Consider the following 19,610-nt stretch of genomic DNA (forward strand, 5'->3'; position numbering starts at 1 on the left):
TCTGTATCTTGTTCTTTTGTTAGTTTTATATAAGTTGAGCTTTTAGCAACTTTTTAGCTTGTTCTTTTGAGACAGAATTGTACTATTTATTGATTGACTCAGTCAAATTCATTAGCTATTACACTGACCTTTTTACTTTATGTTTTTGAGGAATGCATATTTAAAATTAGGTCTATAGTTATATGGTTCATGAAGTGAAAACTCAAAAGGCAAGGATGAGCATAATTATTTTTATCCCCCACATTATTATCCCTTTAAACCTGGGGCATGTGTCAGTGTGCAATAAGGTACTATAAACCACAGAATTCAGAGTGTATCAGTGTTATTATTGGTGAAAGGAAATATTTGCATATTCAAACACATGTACATAGTACATATTATATTCTTTACTTTAAAGATAATAAATCAGGACTTTAGAGAAATTTGTTTGCTTCAGACAGCTCAGGGCCAAACACCCACTTTTTCTCCCTGGTATACTCTGTCATCAGTAATTGGAGGTACTTTGATTATAAAGTTTTAAGAAGCACTTCCCTATGCCATGTAGCAGACATAGGGACTTAATAAGAACTTCTATTTCCAGTCAGTTAACTATCCTATATTCTCAAGATGAACTCTTGGTTTGAATAGTAAAATCTTTAAGAAATAATATGTGAAGGTTAGAAACTGGAAGTCCTTCAGTCAGCAGATCTGAAGTTCCTACCACATTCCTCCTAGCATTGTTCTTCAGTTGCCTGTATGACAGCAAATAAATATCAGAGTCTTGGGGTCATAGATCTAACTATTCAGCGAGAAACAGAGGCAAATAAATTGAGTATAGTGAGCACTAGTAAAGGAGCTGAGGAAAAGATTTGTGCACTTAATAGGGTCCAGCACTGGGGGGAGGAGCTGGTAGGGGCAGTGGGAGAGGAGTTGATGTTAAGGAAGTGATGTCAAGATGAGGAGTAAAAGATGAATAATACTAGGCATGGGATGGTGAAGTAAAGAAGGGTGTTCCAAATAATGAACATGGTATAGTCTCAGGCAAGACTCAGGTGCTTTCAACAAGTGGAAAGAATTCCGTTTTGGCTGGAGTTAAGAACACAAGAGTGAGAAATAAGAGGCCAGATCATGGAGGACTTTGTAAAACTATGGACAGTAGAACATAGGAATGTGGATAATTGGTTAAATGTGTATTTTCTTTTTTTTTTCAATTAAGGTCTCATTGATATACAATCTTACGAAGGTTTCACATGAGCAGCATTGTGGTTTCAACACTCACGCATATTATCAAGTCCCCTGCCACCCCATTGCAGTCACTGTCCATCAGCATAATAAGATGCTATAGAGTTATTACTTGTCTTCTCTGTGCTATACTGCCTTCCCTATGACCTGCCTATATTGTGAGTGCTAATTATAATGCCCCTTAATCCCTTCTCTCTCCCTCTCCACACACCCTCCCCAACCCCTTCCCCAACCCCTTCCCTTTGGTAACTGCTAGACTTTTTTTAGAGTCTGTGAGTCTGCTGCTGTTTTTGTTCCTTCAGTTTTGCTTTGTTGTTATGCTCCACACATGAGTGAAGTCATTTGGTACTTGTTCTTCTCTGCCTGGCTTATTTCACAGAGCATAATACCCTCTAGCTCCATCCACGTTGTTGCAAATGATAGGATTTGTTTTCTTCTTACAGCTGAATAATATTTCATTGTGTATATGTGCCAAATCTTCTTTATCCATTCATCTACTGATGGACACTTAGGTTGCTTCCATATCTTGGCTATTTGTAACTCTGGGGGGAATATGCTGGAGTAAAGTACCTTTGAAACCTAAATCAGTCAAAGGGAGAAACAAAGTGAGAGAAACCTGTTTATTTCTTACAAGCAGTTGTCCCATGTCTCTTGTGACCCGGCTGCAGAAGAAGAGACCCCACCTAACCTCTCTGGTCTGGATAAGCCCTCACTGGCCCTTGTAATTACCTATTGAAACACCTATTGATATGGAGATGCACTAAGGCCAGGCAAGAGATTCTGGAAATATTGCAGTTTTACTACACTATTGGAAATAGTGCTGTGATAAACATATAGGGGTGTATAAGTGTGTATTTTCAATAGATTGCTGTGCTCTAGGAAAGAGTGAATTGCTATAAGGGAAGAAAGCAAATGTGGAGAGATTGGTAAAGGAGATGTCATTATCTAAAGAGGTGATAACCATGTAAGTTAGGGTAAGGTAATGGAGAGCAGGGTTTGGAAATGATTCGGACAGATGTTATTATGGGACATGGAGGGGTAAAGTCATCAACAGTGATCAGATGACCTCTAGATTAATAACCAGAGCAGTAGAGTAAGTTTCTTAAGATATGAAGCTTGGAAGAGAAGACAGTTTTTCTTTTCTGACTTTTTTTCTTTTAAGATGATGAATTTAATTTCTTAAAAGATGATGAATTCTACTTTGAACCACATTCATTTTGAGGTATTTATAAAGTATCCAAGTATAAATACAAAGTGGACAGTTGGGCATGAGTTAGGAATACAGAAGTCAAATCTAGATGCAAAAAATTTACGAGTTGTCAGGATGTTGTTGGTATCTGAGTCCTAGGAGTGCCTCTGGAAAGTGTGCCCAGTCCTGAGCCGTGAGAAATGCTCACGGAAGCAATAGAAGCCGAGGAAAGAGAGGGTTTGGGGAGAAAGTCGTAATGACTGAGATGTACTGAGTGGGAAGACACCACAAGGATTGACAAATTCTCACTGTATTTAGTGACATAAACTTCAGAGTAGCCTGTGGCAAGACAAGTTTCTGTAGTGGTGAAAACAGAAGCCAGATTTGTGGGCCTGAGAATGTGAGGAAACAGAAGAGATCGGGATAATTTCCACAAAACTTGGATGGAAAGAGAGGAAGACTTGCAGAGGAGGAGGGGGTGCCCAGGGGTGGATGGTGAAGCTCTTGTTTATAATTGGGAAAATAAGTGCGTAAAGATTTAAACATGATAATGAGAAGGAGTCAGTGAAGAGGGTAAGGTGAAAACCATCATTTGCAAAGATAGGTTGAAAAAAACCCAGCTTATTTAGACCTGCTGAGGAGGCAGAAGAGGATGGTAGCATCCAAAATAGGTAGGAAGTGGGGACTGGATTTAAGTGTAATGAAGCCACTTTTCTTTTGCAGCAGGAGGAAGGCATGGCTGCTTAGATTTTTAGTCTAAAATGGCTACTGAATTATCTGAAATAAGGAAAAGGGAGAATAAGAGAGATTAGGGTGGCAGGGGGTGTGAGGTCTGAAGAGAGTGATAATGAGTAGAACTAAACCTGGAGAATGGGAAAGTGACCTGGACAGGGAAACACAATAAGCTCTATGGTGTAAGGCCCTAGTCGGACATGGTAACATGCATGAGGGGGAGAGGCCATCCACCCAGGTGTACAGACTATCAAGTCCAGAAGCCTCATCAGAAGCTGTTCTAATGTCATTATATTTAATATTTGTCTGATGATTTTATTTATTAATTACTAAGAGAATATAGGTAAGAAAAAATTTTCAAACTTCTTTGATTTTTGGAAATAAATTTATTTTGAGCCTTTTGTTATCTTTCGAATGGGTACAGGTATCCTTTGCCCAAGAGAACAGACCAGTCTGTCTGATATGGATTGAGACCAGATATGGATTGAGAGGAAATAGGAAACTGAGTTTTGTGGTTTGTCTATACTTGTGTGGTCTTGAAGCAGTTTATTTCTTTGCTCTTCTTCATCTGAAGAATATTGGGCTATTTTTATAGTGCAGAAATTAACAAAATTATTGTGCTTAGTGAAACTATACCAAAGGACAAAACTACTTTTATTTTTGCCTTATAGGAGTCATGACTAGCAAATCTTTTTTAGCACTGTTAAGGCATTATATTCAAAATACATACATTTGTAAAAAGACTTGTCTTTTCTGTTAGTAACAAATCTTTTTTTTTTTAAAGCGGCTTATTGAACTAAAGAGGCAGTGTTTGGAGAAAGAAGAACGTTTTCAAAGCATTGCTGGTTTAAGTACAATGAAGAATAATTTAGAAGAATTGAAACATGAAATGGCTTGGGCAGTGGTAATTTTTACTTGTTCACTTACTTTTGTAATACATAGAATACATTTGGTTGCAGTTAATTTTATACATGATTCATTATTTAACTACTTTTCAGGTCAATGAAATTGAAAAACAGTTGAATGCTATCAGAGATAATATCAAAATTGGAGAAGATCGTGCTGCTAGACTTGATCGGAAAATGGAAGACCAGCAGGTAATTATAGTATTTTTGTACAGATTTAGTTGGTTGAATCATATGAAATTACTGCTATTAGACTATTTATGGCCTACAAAAGCAATTGTTTTAACCTATGTATCTATTTGTATTTATTATTTGTATTTATTATTGATGTGAAGCCGACCTAAACTTGTTCAAAGACTATTGTGTCAGTTCTCTTTTAAAAAGAGTTACTGTATTTGGATGTGGTCAGCCAGTTGAGTTTCGTGATGTAGAACTCAGTTCATGCATGTGGACAATGACACTTTGTTGCCGACTAGAGATGCTAGAGCATGAAGCTTTTACTCACTAAGGAGTGAAAACATGGGTGCTAGGATAATAGTTCATTAGAAAGGGATTAAAGCAAAGTATCATGAAGTAGAAGAATTCAGAACTGAACCCTGTGCCCAAAGATAGCTGATGGAACTTTCAGGGAACTGAGATTTGGGGCCCAGAACCATCTAGGGATTTCATGTAGGTGGAATAGGTATGGGACCTGCTATTAGGTCTGTTAAGGTTAATTTTACAGTGAGATCTAAAAGCCCAGGTAGGAATTACACTATTTATTTACCTAAGATTCAAGAAAGCCACAAGAGTGTTTTTTACTTAGGCCTCAAGGTATAAGTTGGCGAGTGGTACATAAAAGCAGTAATTGTTGGAGGTTTCCACTTGGTTATCATATAGCAGATCCACTGTTTATACTCACTTTTTCATTTTCTTTTCATTAGCTTTATTGAGATGTCATATAGACGTCATACAGTTCAGTGGTTTTTGAGTACATTCACAAGGTGTGCAGCCACCACTGTGGAATTCCTCACACTGTCATGCCAAAAGTAGAACTTCCAGCCTTTTCTTTCTTTATAGGAGCCCCTATATACTCAGTGTGGGTGCCTTCACCTTGTAGTATTTTGTTCTGCATAGGAGTTTTTGACCCCTGTGCTTGGTTGTTGTATAGGATGTAATCTTCCTCACCTTACTTTTTCCTGTCTGCCTCCAGGACAAGTAGATCAGTCTTTTTCCTTTGAAGGATTATGACAGTCCATCAAAGGTAGTGGATCAGTAAGCAAAACTAACAGTGACGATAGCACATTTACAATGATCTCTGGGCTGAGTTTCTTACTCCCTCTTCAGGGAGTAAATGGAAATTCACCCAATGCCACCTGAAAGACTCATTTCTGAGAGAAGAGTCTGAAATTTTCACCAAATTCTTCTCCATCTCATTTCTTAGCTTGTCGTAGGGAAAGACCTTAAGTTAATTTCCTCTTTAGATATTCCCCAGTCTAAAAATGGACTCCAGCCTGAGGAACAGATGCTCACCTGATTTTCAAATGGGAAAGGGAGGATGTTGAGGCTGGGTGTTACTTGGTTCTGTAGGTATTTGCTCCGCTTAAGTATTGGGCACTCTGTGTAGTAAATGGTAAATTTCTGGAGGGTAAGGATTGTCTTTTATTTCCATTCTTCCTCATCATGTCTTACATAAAGCCCTTCATATAGTATATGCTCACTTATTGATTATTGAATGACTGTTGAATGAAAGGTTGCTGAAGAAGTGATATCAAAAGCAGACTTTTAACTTGTGTTAACCTAATTTGAAACTGAGAACTAGGAATTATGTTCAGTTTGTGTAACACTAATACCAACTTCAATATTTTTTTAAAGTATCATTAATATACCATCTTATGTTGGTTTCAATTGTATATCACAGTGGCTCAACAGTTACCCACATTATCAAGTCCTTACCTCCTCTAGTGCAGTTACTAGAGAAAGATGTTACAAAATCATGACTGTATTCTCCATGTTGAACTACCATCCCTGTGGTTAACTTACATTACCATGGAGAATTATTGTGTCCCTTTATCCCTCCCTCCCACCCACCTGCCCCAACCCTTCCCTCTAGTGGTTACTAGTCATTTCTCAGTGTCTCTGAGTCTATTGCTATTTTGTTCTCTCTGTTTTGCTTTGTTTTTATATTCCACAAATTAATGAAATCATAAGCCTTTGTCTTTCTCTGCCTGGCTTATTTCACTGAGCAAAATAACCTCTAGATCCATCCATGTCGTTGCAAATGGCAGGGTTTCATTTCTTTTTATGGCTGAATAATGCCTCATTGTGTATACATACCACATCTTTATCCACCCGTCTACTGATGGACACCTAAGTTGCTTCCATGTCTTGGCTATTACAAATAGTGTGGTGATAGACATAGGGGTGCATATATCTTTTCGGATTAGGGATTTTGTTTTCTTTGGGTAAATTCCTGGATGTAGAATTACTGGATTGAATGGTATTTCTATTTTTAGTTTTTTGAGGAACCTCCATATTGCTTTCCACAGTGGTTGCACCAATTTACATTCCCACCAACGGTGTAGGGAGGGTTCCTATTTTTCTGCATGTTTGCCAGCATTCGTTGTTTGTCGTCTTTGGATAGTGGCCATTCTAACCACTGTAATGTGATATCTCATTGTGGTTTTAATTTGCGTTTCCCTGATGATCAGTGGTGTGGAGCATCTTTACATGTGCCTGTTGGCCATCTGTATTTCTTCTTTGGAGAAGTGTCTGTTCAGGTCCTCCGCCTATTTTTTAATCAGGTTATTTGTTTTTTGGGTATTGAGGTGTATGAGTTCTTTATGTATTTTGGATGTTAACCCCTTGTCAGATGAGTCATTTATAAATATATTCTCCCATACTGTAGGATGCCTTTTTGTTCTGCTGATGGTATCCTTTGCTGTCTAGAAGTTTTTGTTTGATGTGGTCCCACTTGTTCATTTTTTATTTTGTTCTGTTGCCCGAGGACGTGTCCAGGAAAAAATTGCTCATGCCAAATTCAATTTTTATGGAAACAACATAAAATAAAACATAACATTATGCTATTGATATTTTAGTAATAGAACTTCATTACCAGTCTATGGAATGTTTCCTTAATACCCCACCTTCTGACAATTCCCTAATCTATCTCCTATTCAGCCTTGAGCACTTGATGTAGATATCCATCTTCTCATCTTTATCTGCATGTTCCAGATACTTCAGACTTAGCATGTCTAGTTGAATAACTTTAACAAAGACTATATGACCCACAGCCTGAAATATGTACTCTCTGGGTCTTCCTAGAGAAGTTCACTATTCCCTGATCTAAATAGTTCCCATATATGTCCCTTCTAATACATTCCTATTGTCATTGCTCTGTTTGTCCCTAATTATTTTTGCTCCAGATTAGCATATTAACTTCATGCTGAAGTTGTTCCCTTTAATTTTTCCTTCGACCCAGCCTTCCATGTGCTTTCAGAGTGATTTAACATTATAGATTTGGTCATTTCTTATATCTCTATTGTCTACAGGGTTAAGTTGTAAGCTGATCAGTATGGGAGTAAGACCCTTCTACCTCTTCACTTCATTTCCCAACAGTACCTTCGAAGCTTAAGTTCCAGAAATATTTTTAATGCATAAAATATGTATTAATTTCTTTGTACGTGCTTTCCCATCTGCCTCTCTAATATCCTTCCCCAACTTTTCTCCTAGAACAGTTGGATTACTCTTTCATGGCTCAGCTCAAATGCTACTTCTGCTTTGAAGGCATTCCTGACTTTTGGCAGACGTATGGGTTCTTTGTCTGTGCTCCCACAATCATAAGTAGACATACCCTGTTGTACACAAAATGTATGATCAATTAGCATACCTGTTTCTCGCTAGATTGTGTCTGTCTCCCTTAATTGAGTCACTTGAAGATAATTGTTACTGTATCTTTGTATCCCCAGAAGATAGCACTTCTGTTGGATAACTAAATGTGGAATTAAAATTATATTTTATTATTTTATGTAATTATGTTTGCTTATCCAATGTCTTGAGTTAGGCAGAATAAAATTAAGCTTAGTATTGGGATGTGAGCTATAAATAATTTAATTTTTTTTCTGTTGAAGAAAAATAAAATATACCCCAACAGTGTTATTTTCTTAAAGGTCAGACTTAATGAAGCAGAAAACAAATACAAGGATATTCAAGACAGACTGGAAAAGATTATTCAGGAGACAAATGATCGAGCACCAGAATGTTTGGCACTGAAAACAGATGTGACTGCTAAGAAAAGGGTCTATAATGAAGCTGAGGTGAGGGAAATTTCCCAACCTAGAATATTAAAAACTGCCTATCAAATATAATCTATCTTGCTTTCAGATATAAGAATGTTTCATATGGCCATTTATGTACTTTGTTTTAAAAATCTATTTCTGCACATATTCAGCCTCTGATTTAAAGATGTGGCAGAAGTGGACTTGAATGGGATATTTGTTTTTTCATTTTACTGAAGTGTGTCTAATTTTTTGTTAGGTTTTATATAACCGCTCCCTAAATGAGTATAGAGCATTAATGAAAGATGATGAACAGCTCTGCAAAAGAATTGAGGAGCTAAAGAAAAGGTAACATAGTTACTTTTCAATTTTCATGATTGTCTCATTCTCTAATAAAGTAATCTAGGTGAAATGGAGTGTCACATTTTCTGTATTATTACTAAAGGAATTTTATCACATGGCTTTGTTTTTTAAATGTTAGACTTTTCCATTTAAGATATTTACCTTTGGATTATTTACTGTTAGTACTGATCAATCTTTGGAATCGGAGTGCTTGGAAAGGCAAAAGAAAATATCTTGGTTAAAAGAGAGAGTAAAGGCGTTAAAGGATCAAGAAAGTTCAGTCAGTCAAGAGGTTGAACAGTTTCATCAAGCCATAGAAAAGGACAAAGAAGAAAGCATCAGAATTAGGTAAGTTTCAAAATCCTTAGATGGTTTTTTTCAATTATTTAAAAATGATATTTTACTTTTTATATGAAAAGAGAAAACATGGTTTTTTCTTTCTTCTACATGTAAGGGATCTTTTAAAATTACTTTTCCTAGACTTGTCTCACACTTGGAGAGTTGGACTATTTCTGGGATTCCTAGCCCCCATCATTGTGGCTTTTTTTTTTATGCTAAGTTTTGAGGACTTCTATTTTTCTCTAGTAACATAGTTATTTTCAAATAAATCTGCTTTTAGTTTTTAGTGTAGCTGGGTTGTTCACTGGTAGGCAGGTGTTAGGGGAAAAGGTTGAGCATGTCTGTGTAACTGAATCACATACCTGTTCTGTTCTTGCACTTTTTTTAGGAGAGAAGAATTAGACGTGAAGCATGTACTGAACTATAATCAGAGGCAACTGAAGGAATTGAAAGATAGTAAAACTGATCGACTAAAACGATTTGGCCCTCATGTGCCAGCTCTTCTTGAAGCCATAGATGATGCTTATAAACGTGGGCTTTTTACCTATAAACCTATAGGTCCTTTAGGTATTTGTCATCATTTACAAGATGTAATAAACATTAGATACAAGTTTTTATTTTAAGGAGAGGGTCTATTGAATCTAGTTTTAAAACTCTGTTAACAAAGAACATTTAAGAGATGATAAAAGTCAGTTTAAACTTTGCTACTTTACTTTTGTTTCTTTAAAGTATAAAATAGCCAAACAAAAGAGAATTTAGGAAAAGGAAAAATAATTGCAGAGTTGAGTAATCTTATTTTTTTCCTGAATGAATGAATAAATGAATGAACTAATTTGAATGAAATTGATTAGTTAGGAAATCCGGTGACCTCAAGATACAATCAAAAGAACATTCACCACCTGAGTTTCTGTCACCGTTGTAAAATGACTTTTCTTAGTTTCTATTAACGTTGGACAACTTTGTTTCTAAGCCCTCTTCCAACTATAAAATCTGGGGTTATTTAATTTTCCCCATATATACATGAAATTAAGAAATGTATGTATCATTTGAATTCTCCTTAGGAGTTATCTTCAATCCTATACATCATTAGATGAAAATGTAAATATAAATACATTTTGTTAGTAAAGTACTGTGTTACTGTGTAAGTACAGTATTATATCCTGTATTATATATTGTGGTAATATCTCTTCATTTAAGTGATATGTTCCTCTCTACCAGGATCTGTTTCAATGGATGAGGCATTTTTTCTATCTCTGAGTCTAAAATCCCAATACTGATCAGTTTTATAGAAAATAATAATCTATAAACCTTTTGGTTTGGGGTTTACAGAACACCATTCAGAGGCTGGGATGGTATAAACTTACGTGGAAAAACCACTGTTGATTTACATTAGAGTGGGACAGTTTTTTTCACAGTATTTGGTGAGTTTTTTCCCCCAGTATATCCAGTGGGTATGTGAGGATTTCCTGTTCAGTTAAAGGTCTGTAATATCATTTAAACTACCTTAATGTGAAAATATTTTGAAGTCATTTATGAACTTTCACAATAAAATAGTTAAATTAATATTTCAAAATAAGCATTTATGGGCCTTTTAATAATTATCTTTGACTTTTAGGGGCTTGCATTCATCTTCGGGACCCTGAACTTGCTCTGGCTATTGAGTCTTGTTTAAAAGGACTTCTGCAAGCCTATTGTTGCCATAATCATGCTGATGAAAGAGTCCTTCAGGCACTGATGGAAAGGTTTTATTCACGAGGAACCTCACGACCACAAATTATAGTTTCTGAATTTCGGAATGAGATGTATGATGTAAGACACAGGTAAAGCATTAATAATTAAATGTTTTTCTGGTTTTGCTTTATCATGTTTAAGGTTAGAAAGAAAGAAAACATTTTTATGTTAACCACGTCTACTCTACTGATGTAACATTTCATCAAGCCACTTCTTTAATTTCAGTGTAGGCACTGGATATACATAGGTAGATAAGAGACCATCCCTGACCTTGAGTTCCTTATATGAGGTCTATTGTGGACAACAGTGAAGGGAAGCAAATGTAGTGTGGCATAGAAATCACACTGATGAGGGAAATAACACCAGCCTGGCCAAATTAAGAGCTGGGTATTAAGAAAGAACATTGGCTCACTGCTTACGGTTAACTCCAAAAGTGCTTCACAGATTCTCTAAAGAGCTGGGATTGTTTTCTTTGATTGACCCTAACCTTCCATGAGGGCACAGGTCCCAAACTGTCCTCTCGGTAGCTGCTGGCTACCTGGTCACTCTACTTTTAAATAATATACAGTTGGCCCTTAGACAACATGGATTTGAACTACACGGGTCCGCTTAAATGCATATTTTTTTCAATATAGATGTTGGAAAATTTTTCAGAGACTTGCAACAATTTGAAAAAGTTTTTCTAGCTTTATTGTAAGAATACAGTATGTAATTTAACATGCATAATATGCATCAACTATGTTATTGGTAAGGTTTCTAGTGAGCAGTAGTCTATTAGTAAAGTTTTCAGGGAGTCAATAGTTATATATGTGGATTTTTCACTGTGGGGGATGTTAGCGCTCCTAACCCCCACTTTGTTCAGAGGTAACTATACACATATTTTCTAATTTTTGTCAGCTTTGGTAAAATTGGATCACAAGATGCAGATATAGTTCAGATGAGGGAATAATTAAAGGGTAGGAAATAAATCAGAAAAGAGAGTAAATAATCAGTCTTCTAACTGATGGATTTGTCAAATGACAGACAAGTGTTAATTGCCTCTAAGCAGATAGAATTCTATGTGCAAAACACATGGAAGCATGACATAAATTAGACTGCAAAAAATAGCATTTGCATTGCAGATAGAAAGGAACAGATTAAGAGATATTTAGGACAACATTAATAAACTGTGTTACTTGAATATAAGAGAAGAAAGAGTTGAGGATAACCATTAGATTTCTGACCTAACAAATGTGCCATCAGGTGATTTAGGAGAAGTATAAGAAAAAAAAGTGGCTTGTCAAAAGTAGTTAAGTCCTGTTAAGAAATTATTGATTTTGAATTTTTAGGCTAGAAAAAGGATTTGGGATTTAGGGTTAAAGTGTTCTCACTGCATGAAAATTTGACCTTATGTTAATTTCTAGCATTGATCCCTGGTTTCTAAAACCTGATAAAAGTGAAATTTCAGTTGCACTACCAGAGAACGTAAAAATGACCCCTCACAGGTTAGTTGCATCTGGAATGGAAGATCTGTTAATAGCTGGTGGGTTGCCTGTATGATGACTCTTGTAATGGGCATTTCCCTGCTGGGACCTTGGAAACTGTTCATGTGGGGTTGTTAAGAAATATTGGTTTCTTTGGGGAGTGTCCTCCTGCACCCGAACTGTCTTTTGGGGACCAAGAACAGTAGGAGTCCTGGTCAGCTGTGTGGACCACCCTGAACTGCTGCATGGACTCCATGAACAGGCATACCTGGCCCTGCCCTCCTGGCAGGTTGTTTCCTAGTCATTTTATTTCTAAGCAGTATGCCAGGTGGGGCATAGAGTATCCTGTGAAGGTTTGTGCCTTGTAATGTCACTTACTTGGAAGTAGATGAGAATATGCTCATGTCCTCATATGCTGAACACAAGGTGTCTCTGGAGTTGGGAAGCAGGTTTGGGAGAATGAGAGAGGAAACTTATCCAAAGTCCTTTCAGATTCAAACACCTGTGGTGGCTGTAGGGTTTTTCATTAGTAATGTTTGTTTTTGTAGTAGGTTTGAGTGGTAATTTGCGTTGGCCTAATACTGCATTGAAACTTTTTAGAGTGGGTGAGTACTACAGCAAAGGAGGAGGAAAGCAACTGAGGAAGGGCTGCTGGGAAAGTAGTTCAATGATGGGCCGTGGGTTTTAGGCTGGGGAGACAGTGAGGCCTGGTAGAGAATCTTCAGGTCAGCCTTGATGCAGTTAGAGAGCAGGTGTAACCAGGAGGATGGCAGCTTGTGGTGAGAGGGGGAAGCAGAGTTTCATGGAGCTGCCTCGGGGGGTGGCAAGGTCCATGTCTGGCTTTAAGAATGGGTTGTTGAAGTTTGAGTTGGTGGAATAATGGAAGAAGTTGGCTGATAACTTTTAAATGTTGACGGGAAATGGACAAGTCTTTGGTATGTTTAATATTCTGTCAACTTTAGCTTCCTTCCAGCATTTTGAAGGGTAATTTTTTGGTAAACTTTATCAATATAAATTGTGGTTCAGATGCTGACTTTTAAAATTGGGCATGTTATTTTAATGTGGAAAAACACAGTAAAGCATTAGAATATTAGATGGAATCAGATACATCAGGCTTCTGTGAGAGAACCTCAACAAAGGCACCTGGGAACATGCCTAGCTCCCAGGGAGGTACTAGGAGTGGTTTCCTTTCCTGTGAAGATGGGCTTGTTTCCTATTGTCAGAGTCTGAAGAAGAGGCCACCAAGCTACTCAGCTTGCTCTTACCAGCGCATGTCTGCATCTCAGCAAAAGAGATGTTCTTTCCAAGCCTAAGTAGATTCTACTTGTATTCTGAATTGCATACTTTCTTTCCTGATTCATGAACCATTCCTTTTAATTATTTCAACTCTCCCGAGCCTTAAACTTTCCTACTCCATTGACTTCTGTCCCCTTCAAATCTCCAAATGTCTCCCCTTTAAAATGTACACTGATTTGATTCTCGCATCTTAAGAACTGACTCTCAGGTGTGACTGTGCATTCGCTCCCTGACACACTACTTACTGCCTGGCCCCTGACAGATGACTCATGTTGCTAAATCCTGTTAAGCATACCTGCCTTGAAACCTTGTGCTCATTCGGTTACCTGGGAACTGTTTTCTTGGCCCTCCGCTGCCTTCCAGATGCTGCATGCCGATTGGTGGGCTTCCCCTTCCCCTCCTGCTCCTGTGATTTTGGTGCTCCCCGCAGCTCCGTTGTTGGTTTGCTGTCACTTCTCACTTTATGTATTCTTACATTTAAAGACATCAAAACATCCTAAGTTTAAGTGTGTTTTTTCTGTATTTTATTTGATAGTGGTATTTTTCCTTTTACTTGGCTGTAGAACTCACGGTTTTGTTTAAGATTTCTTCTAAGCTTCGTTAGGATCATCTAGTCATTTGGTCCTGTAACTCCTCTTAACTGGTGAGGCGCGCTAGGCTTGCGGGGAATGTTCCCTTTCCTCCTGTCCTGTTTAGGCTTTCTACTCTACGTGGTGTAGTGAGCTTATTTCATATTATCCTTTCCTCATCCCCTGTCACTGATGCCTCACTGCTACTCTTCTTTCCTACTTCTCGTTCCTCTGGGCTGATTTTACGGTATCTGCCAGCATGCAGCTGATTGTAATAGAGGCCAACATGAAGGCCATCCCATGGAAGTTGAGCAGAAGGAGAGGTGGTTGTGACTGGAGCTTACAACCCGCTGGTAGAGGCAGTCTTGTCTAGCAGTGGCATGTTTTTGCTCAAAACAGCTGCTCCTTCCTAGCACAGAAGCCTGGGCTTTCAGTGGACTGGCCAGAGCCTTCATTTCTCTGGAATCTCTTATGCCGTCCTCCCCTCTTAGGCTCCTGCTGCCTCTCTTTTCTCCTTTCACTCCCCACTTTGTTTTGTTGACGCTGCTTGATGGTTCGAGTGCCCAGCCTCCGTCCTTTCCTATCCTCGTTTTCACTTCTGTGGAAGTACATCCTAAGGTTACTGCCCTGTTTCTCTCCTTCCCTTTACAGGAAGAACTCCTCAAAACAGTTGTCTCTGTTTCTAAGTTCTCCTTTCCCCTTCTGTCTTGAACCTCCTCCAGTCAAGCCTTTATAAGTTGGCCACATACAAAAACAACTCTTGTCCAGTAACTACTGAACCTTGCTTTGCTTGATCCTGTGACTCATCCTTACTTCTCACCAACTCAACCCATCAGCAGTATTTGAGTCAGCTGATTACTTCATTCTTCATGAAATACTTTTCCACTTCGTCCCTAAGATTTTACTCTTACGGTTTTCCTAAATCTCTAGGTATTTTTTAAAAAAATCTTTTACTTATTCCTCCTCACCTGGGCACCTCTTAACTAGATCAGAGCTCCTGACCTTGTCTGCATGTGCATCTGCTCCCAGGTGCACTCATCCAGTATCTCGGTTTAAGATACATTTTATATTTCAATGGTTACCAGTTTATGTTCTAGCTTGGCTTTTTCCTCTGAACTCCAGAATATTACATATTCAATATATGTATATATACATCCCACTTGCTTTTATAACAGACATTTCAGACTTAACATGTCTAAAAGCTAAACTCCTAGAAGCCGTCTTAATGCAGTGGGCAGTGCATCAGTCTCATAACCTGAAGGTCCTACATTGGAGCCTCTGAGAGGGCAAGTCTGTTTTGCCAGGCAGTGACACAGTATTCAGGGAGAACATGTGCTGCGGCTCTTAGAAGCCCGGCAGGAAGAGGGGTGCCCACACAAGCATGGGTGTTGCCAATGCTGGCTGCCTGACGACTGTGCCAATGAAATGCTTAGAGCCTCATACAGACCTTCAACTTCCACTCATAACAAAATAAGCGCAGGCCTATGACCATTGTGTCCCTCCTCCCAAGAATAAAAATACATAAATAAATTAAAGCCAAACTCCTGATTTCCACTCTAAAACATGCTCTCCATCTTCATTTTTCAGTTGCTCAAGCCATAACCTCACTGGCTCCCCTCTGCCCCCTAGTCCTAGTGGCTATACTTTAAAGAATATACATATAAATGCAGGATCTAAACGTTTATGCACTGACCACACCTTGTTCAGGCCATTATTGTGTCCCACTTGAGTATTGCAATAGGCTGATCTTCCTGCTTCTGGTTCTCTGCCACCCCTCCAGCCAGAAGGAAGTCGGCTCATGTCATTCCTCTGCTCATAGTGCTCCATATGTTCCCCATCCTATTCCCCTGATGAGAGGCCTTTCTGCCACCTCCAGGGCCCACGTGATCTGTCCTCTGACCATCTCTGCTGTCCTGTCTCCAGGAGTGCTACCCTCACTGCCCAGCCCACCAGGTACACTGCCTCTTGGCTTCTCTGCAACCCCTTATTCGGCCTCTACCAGCACCGTTCCCGTGGCTCAAAACACTCTTCAGGATACTGAGTGACTCTTCCTTTTTTCACATGTCTGCCTGGTGTCCCGTTAGTGAGACTATTCCTGACCTTTTTGGTGTGAGAAAACCCTGTGTGCCCCTTGTAATTTTCTATCTCCCATCAGGAGACTGTAACTTCCATGGGGAAAAGGACGAGATACCTTTGGTCTGTCTCCTAATCCTGGCATGTAGTAGGCACTTAATACATACAGGTTGCATTAATGACTGAGTAGGTGTAAAGTGTCTGCAAAGATACACTCCTTGTTCTGGAATTCTAGGACTAAGCAAGCACTAAGGGTGCCACAGCCATTTTCCCTGGAGCCATTTGTTGCTGTTGTACCTACTGTTTTCTATTCTTCAGAGCTACTAGTAGCTCACATGCTTATATTTTTTTAGTTGAAATATTGAATGTTTCTTTAGGGGGCCCAAATTACAATTCATAAGAATATCTATTCTCTTATATTTCCTCTGTGTTGAAAATAAACTTCAATTTTTCTTGTCTCAGAAGAAAAATCATTTAGTTGTTAAAAATGTTTTAATTAATTGATTTATATTTATGAATGCTAGCAGTGTAAGATTTAGGGAAATTGTGACTATTAATTATAACAGACAGAAAGGCATAATAATTAAGAATTGGGGTTTAAGAGCAGAGCTGCATGGCTTAATCCCCACCCAAGCACTTCTTAACTAGCTTTAAGACATTGGAGAACTTACTAAACTCTCTGAAGCTTTCTCATCTGAAAAAAAAAAAAACTGGAGAGAACAGTATCTATCGCATGGTTGTTATGAGGATTAAAAGAGCTAATATTTACAGTGTTCTTAGAACAGTGCCTAGCACATAGTATTGTATAAATATTTGCTAAGTCAGTAAAGTAAACCTATTACAGATGTATTCAAATATTATGAGATATATCCCATTGTAGTATTATCTATAATCTACTCACCCATTAAAATATATATATATACATATATAATTTCAGTTTGATAACCTAATCCATATATATGTATTTTTGTCTCCTAGAGCTGCTTATCACCCAGAGTTTCCCACGGTTCTGACTGCTTTAGAAATAGATAATGCAGTTGTTGCAAACAGCCTCATTGACATGAGAGGCATAGAGACAGTGCTTCTGATCAAAGTAAGACCAGATGCTTGCTGTATTTTAGGTTATTTTTAAATTTTCAAAATTGAACTTGGTTATATAAATTCCTGTTTCCCTTCTATATCATAGAATTGTTGACATGTTTTATCATTGTAATTTTGCCTTATAGGAAAATCTTTGGAATACTATAGAACTAGCTGGCTAGTTTGCATATTTTCTGCCCCAGAGAGCTTTTTGACCTTATGGTTATATTTTTTATAAGATAATTTCACAAATATATATTATTATTTTGGTGAATGATGTGATAAAATTTGTTCATTCTTTCTTAATTAGCTGACAAACCTATTTTTTATTTACCCTCACAGATACATGTATTATTACTTTTTAAACACATACTTTGATATTTTATGAATTCTTCTTAAAACTTTAAGTGCTGTAAAATAAATCAATATTTAGTCTTCATCTGTTTATATATATTTATGTACTTGCTGGATTAGACCACCATATAGTGTTTCATCTATTGGCCTAATAAATTTGCTGAGAAGGAATGGAGATTCAAAACAAATCTGTAATCAAGAAAAACATAAGTCTTTTTCTTATTAAGGAACGTGAGAAGTAATAGTATCAGTAATGCAAATATATATATATTTCAAATTCATACTTTAATTACTTGTGGGCTTGGCTCTCTTATATTTTAGAAGGATATATGAAAGAAAATATTGAAGTCTGTTGTTAAGATCTGTCCACATGGAGGTTGGTTAGTACTGCATTAATTCTAATCCCCTTTTTACTTCCTCCAGGGCTTAAATATTTACAGGCTTTTTGTACATAATTCAGTATACAAATCTTCTATTGGAATTTGCTAGTCATGTACATCTTTTCCAGGGTGTAAAAATCATTTAGAAAAAATGATTTGTATGAACTGGTCTGAAGTAAATATTTTCTTGTGAAAGGATACTTAAAATAATTTTTTTAAATGGATAGCAGTATTAGAATTTAAAAATTAAGTATCTTGGTTTGTCATAAAGCATTGTTTACTATGTTTTAAAGATTCAGTACTTTTAATTCTTTGAATCTTGCAAATTATTTTTGAAATTCTTTCTCTTGATGAAATTATTTGAATGTTTAAATAAAAATCCTTTAATCGTAAAATAATGATTGGCAGTATTTTGAAATTGTGTGCATCAGAAATGCTTTGGCATAACTTAATAAATTTACTTTCCCCTCTGTTTTTTCAGAATAACACTGTAGCTCGTAAAGTAATGCAGTCCAAAAAGCCACCTTGGAATTGTAGAGAAGCTTTTACTGCTGATGGTGATCAAGTTTTTGAAGAACGTTATTATTCATCTGAAAATAAAAGACCTAAATTCCTAAGCAAAGATGTGGATTCTGAAATAAGGTTGGTGTCCAGTGTAGTGTTACCTTTATTATTCCCACTGCTTCCTTTGGGATTTAGTTCCTTTCATACCACTCTATTGATAGTCATTTCTGTGAAGAACTGTGAATAATTTATTTGGTCTAAAAAGATCATTTAGCTGTACACAGAATTCTAGGTTGATGGTTATCTTCCATCATCACTTTGACAACACATTCTGAGCTAAGAACACAGTGTGTTCACCTGAGCAGTTCAGCTGATCTGCACTTTGTTTATTACATGTCTGCAAGCTCAAGTTGCTTAACTCAGAATGTGAATCAACTGCATCACTATGCCCATTGTTAGTTCTGCCGATCTTTTGCAGTGATTGTACGTGTGTGCCCGTTTACTTTCTGGCTCAAGTTTCATATTATATGTCTGACTAGTAATTGGAGTTTCACTGTTAGACAAAGGTCAGTCAGCACAACTAGAACACATGCCTAGAAAATTTACAGGAAACAAATGGAGAAGCTGAACAAAAAAGTATTAAGTGTACTTAATGAGATTCAAAAGCATTACAGAAATAATTTTTGGCATGAATAAAACATGATTTTGCAATCAGACAAATTTAGTTGACAAATTGATGAGTTAGAACTGAATTAGTAACCTAGAAAGCCTTAAATAGAAGAACTTAGAAATCAAGTAAAAGAAATATCTAAGAAAATGAGTAAAAGCAAATATATTCTAAATGACTTATATGTAAGAGAAATGAGAGTTTTGTTGGAATAGATCTCTTGTTTTCAAATAATATTAGTCATTTTTATGTGTTTATGAGAGCAACATAAAGGAAAATAACATAATGTATATTACAAAGTTTAGTTAAACTTCTTGCAACAGAAGAATGTTGAATGACTAGCAATTTGGTCTTATGGCACTCAGGACATACTTTAAATTGACACTGAATCTTTCTGATAGGATAAATGCAAGTCCATAAGTCTTTGAATGTGCTCTATATAAAAATGTCCTCTAAAGTAATAAGTTTTTGGCCATTGTGCTGTATTTAAATCAAGCCTTCCTTACTCT

General features: G+C 37.2%; 1 protein-coding gene across 2 annotated transcripts in view; it reads left to right on the forward strand.

Moving 5' to 3' along the window:
• SMC6 (structural maintenance of chromosomes 6) overlaps positions 1–19,610 on the forward strand; it is a 71,606-nt gene that overhangs the window by 23,683 nt on the left and 28,313 nt on the right. For both annotated transcript variants that reach the window (XM_036881838.2, XM_036881839.2), the window contains 9 exons: positions 3,927–4,046; positions 4,141–4,239; positions 8,196–8,342; positions 8,563–8,651; positions 8,829–8,993; positions 9,373–9,551; positions 10,600–10,804; positions 17,095–17,209; positions 18,412–18,572. In XM_036881838.2, the coding sequence (XP_036737733.2) occupies positions 3,927–4,046; positions 4,141–4,239; positions 8,196–8,342; positions 8,563–8,651; positions 8,829–8,993; positions 9,373–9,551; positions 10,600–10,804; positions 17,095–17,209; positions 18,412–18,572 (1,280 nt within the window). The remainder of the gene's footprint in view (positions 1–3,926; positions 4,047–4,140; positions 4,240–8,195; positions 8,343–8,562; positions 8,652–8,828; positions 8,994–9,372; positions 9,552–10,599; positions 10,805–17,094; positions 17,210–18,411; positions 18,573–19,610) is intronic.

The sequence above is a fragment of the Manis pentadactyla genome, chromosome 2, assembly GCF_030020395.1.
Source record: "Manis pentadactyla isolate mManPen7 chromosome 2, mManPen7.hap1, whole genome shotgun sequence".
Lineage (NCBI taxonomy): Eukaryota > Metazoa > Chordata > Mammalia > Pholidota > Manidae > Manis > Manis pentadactyla.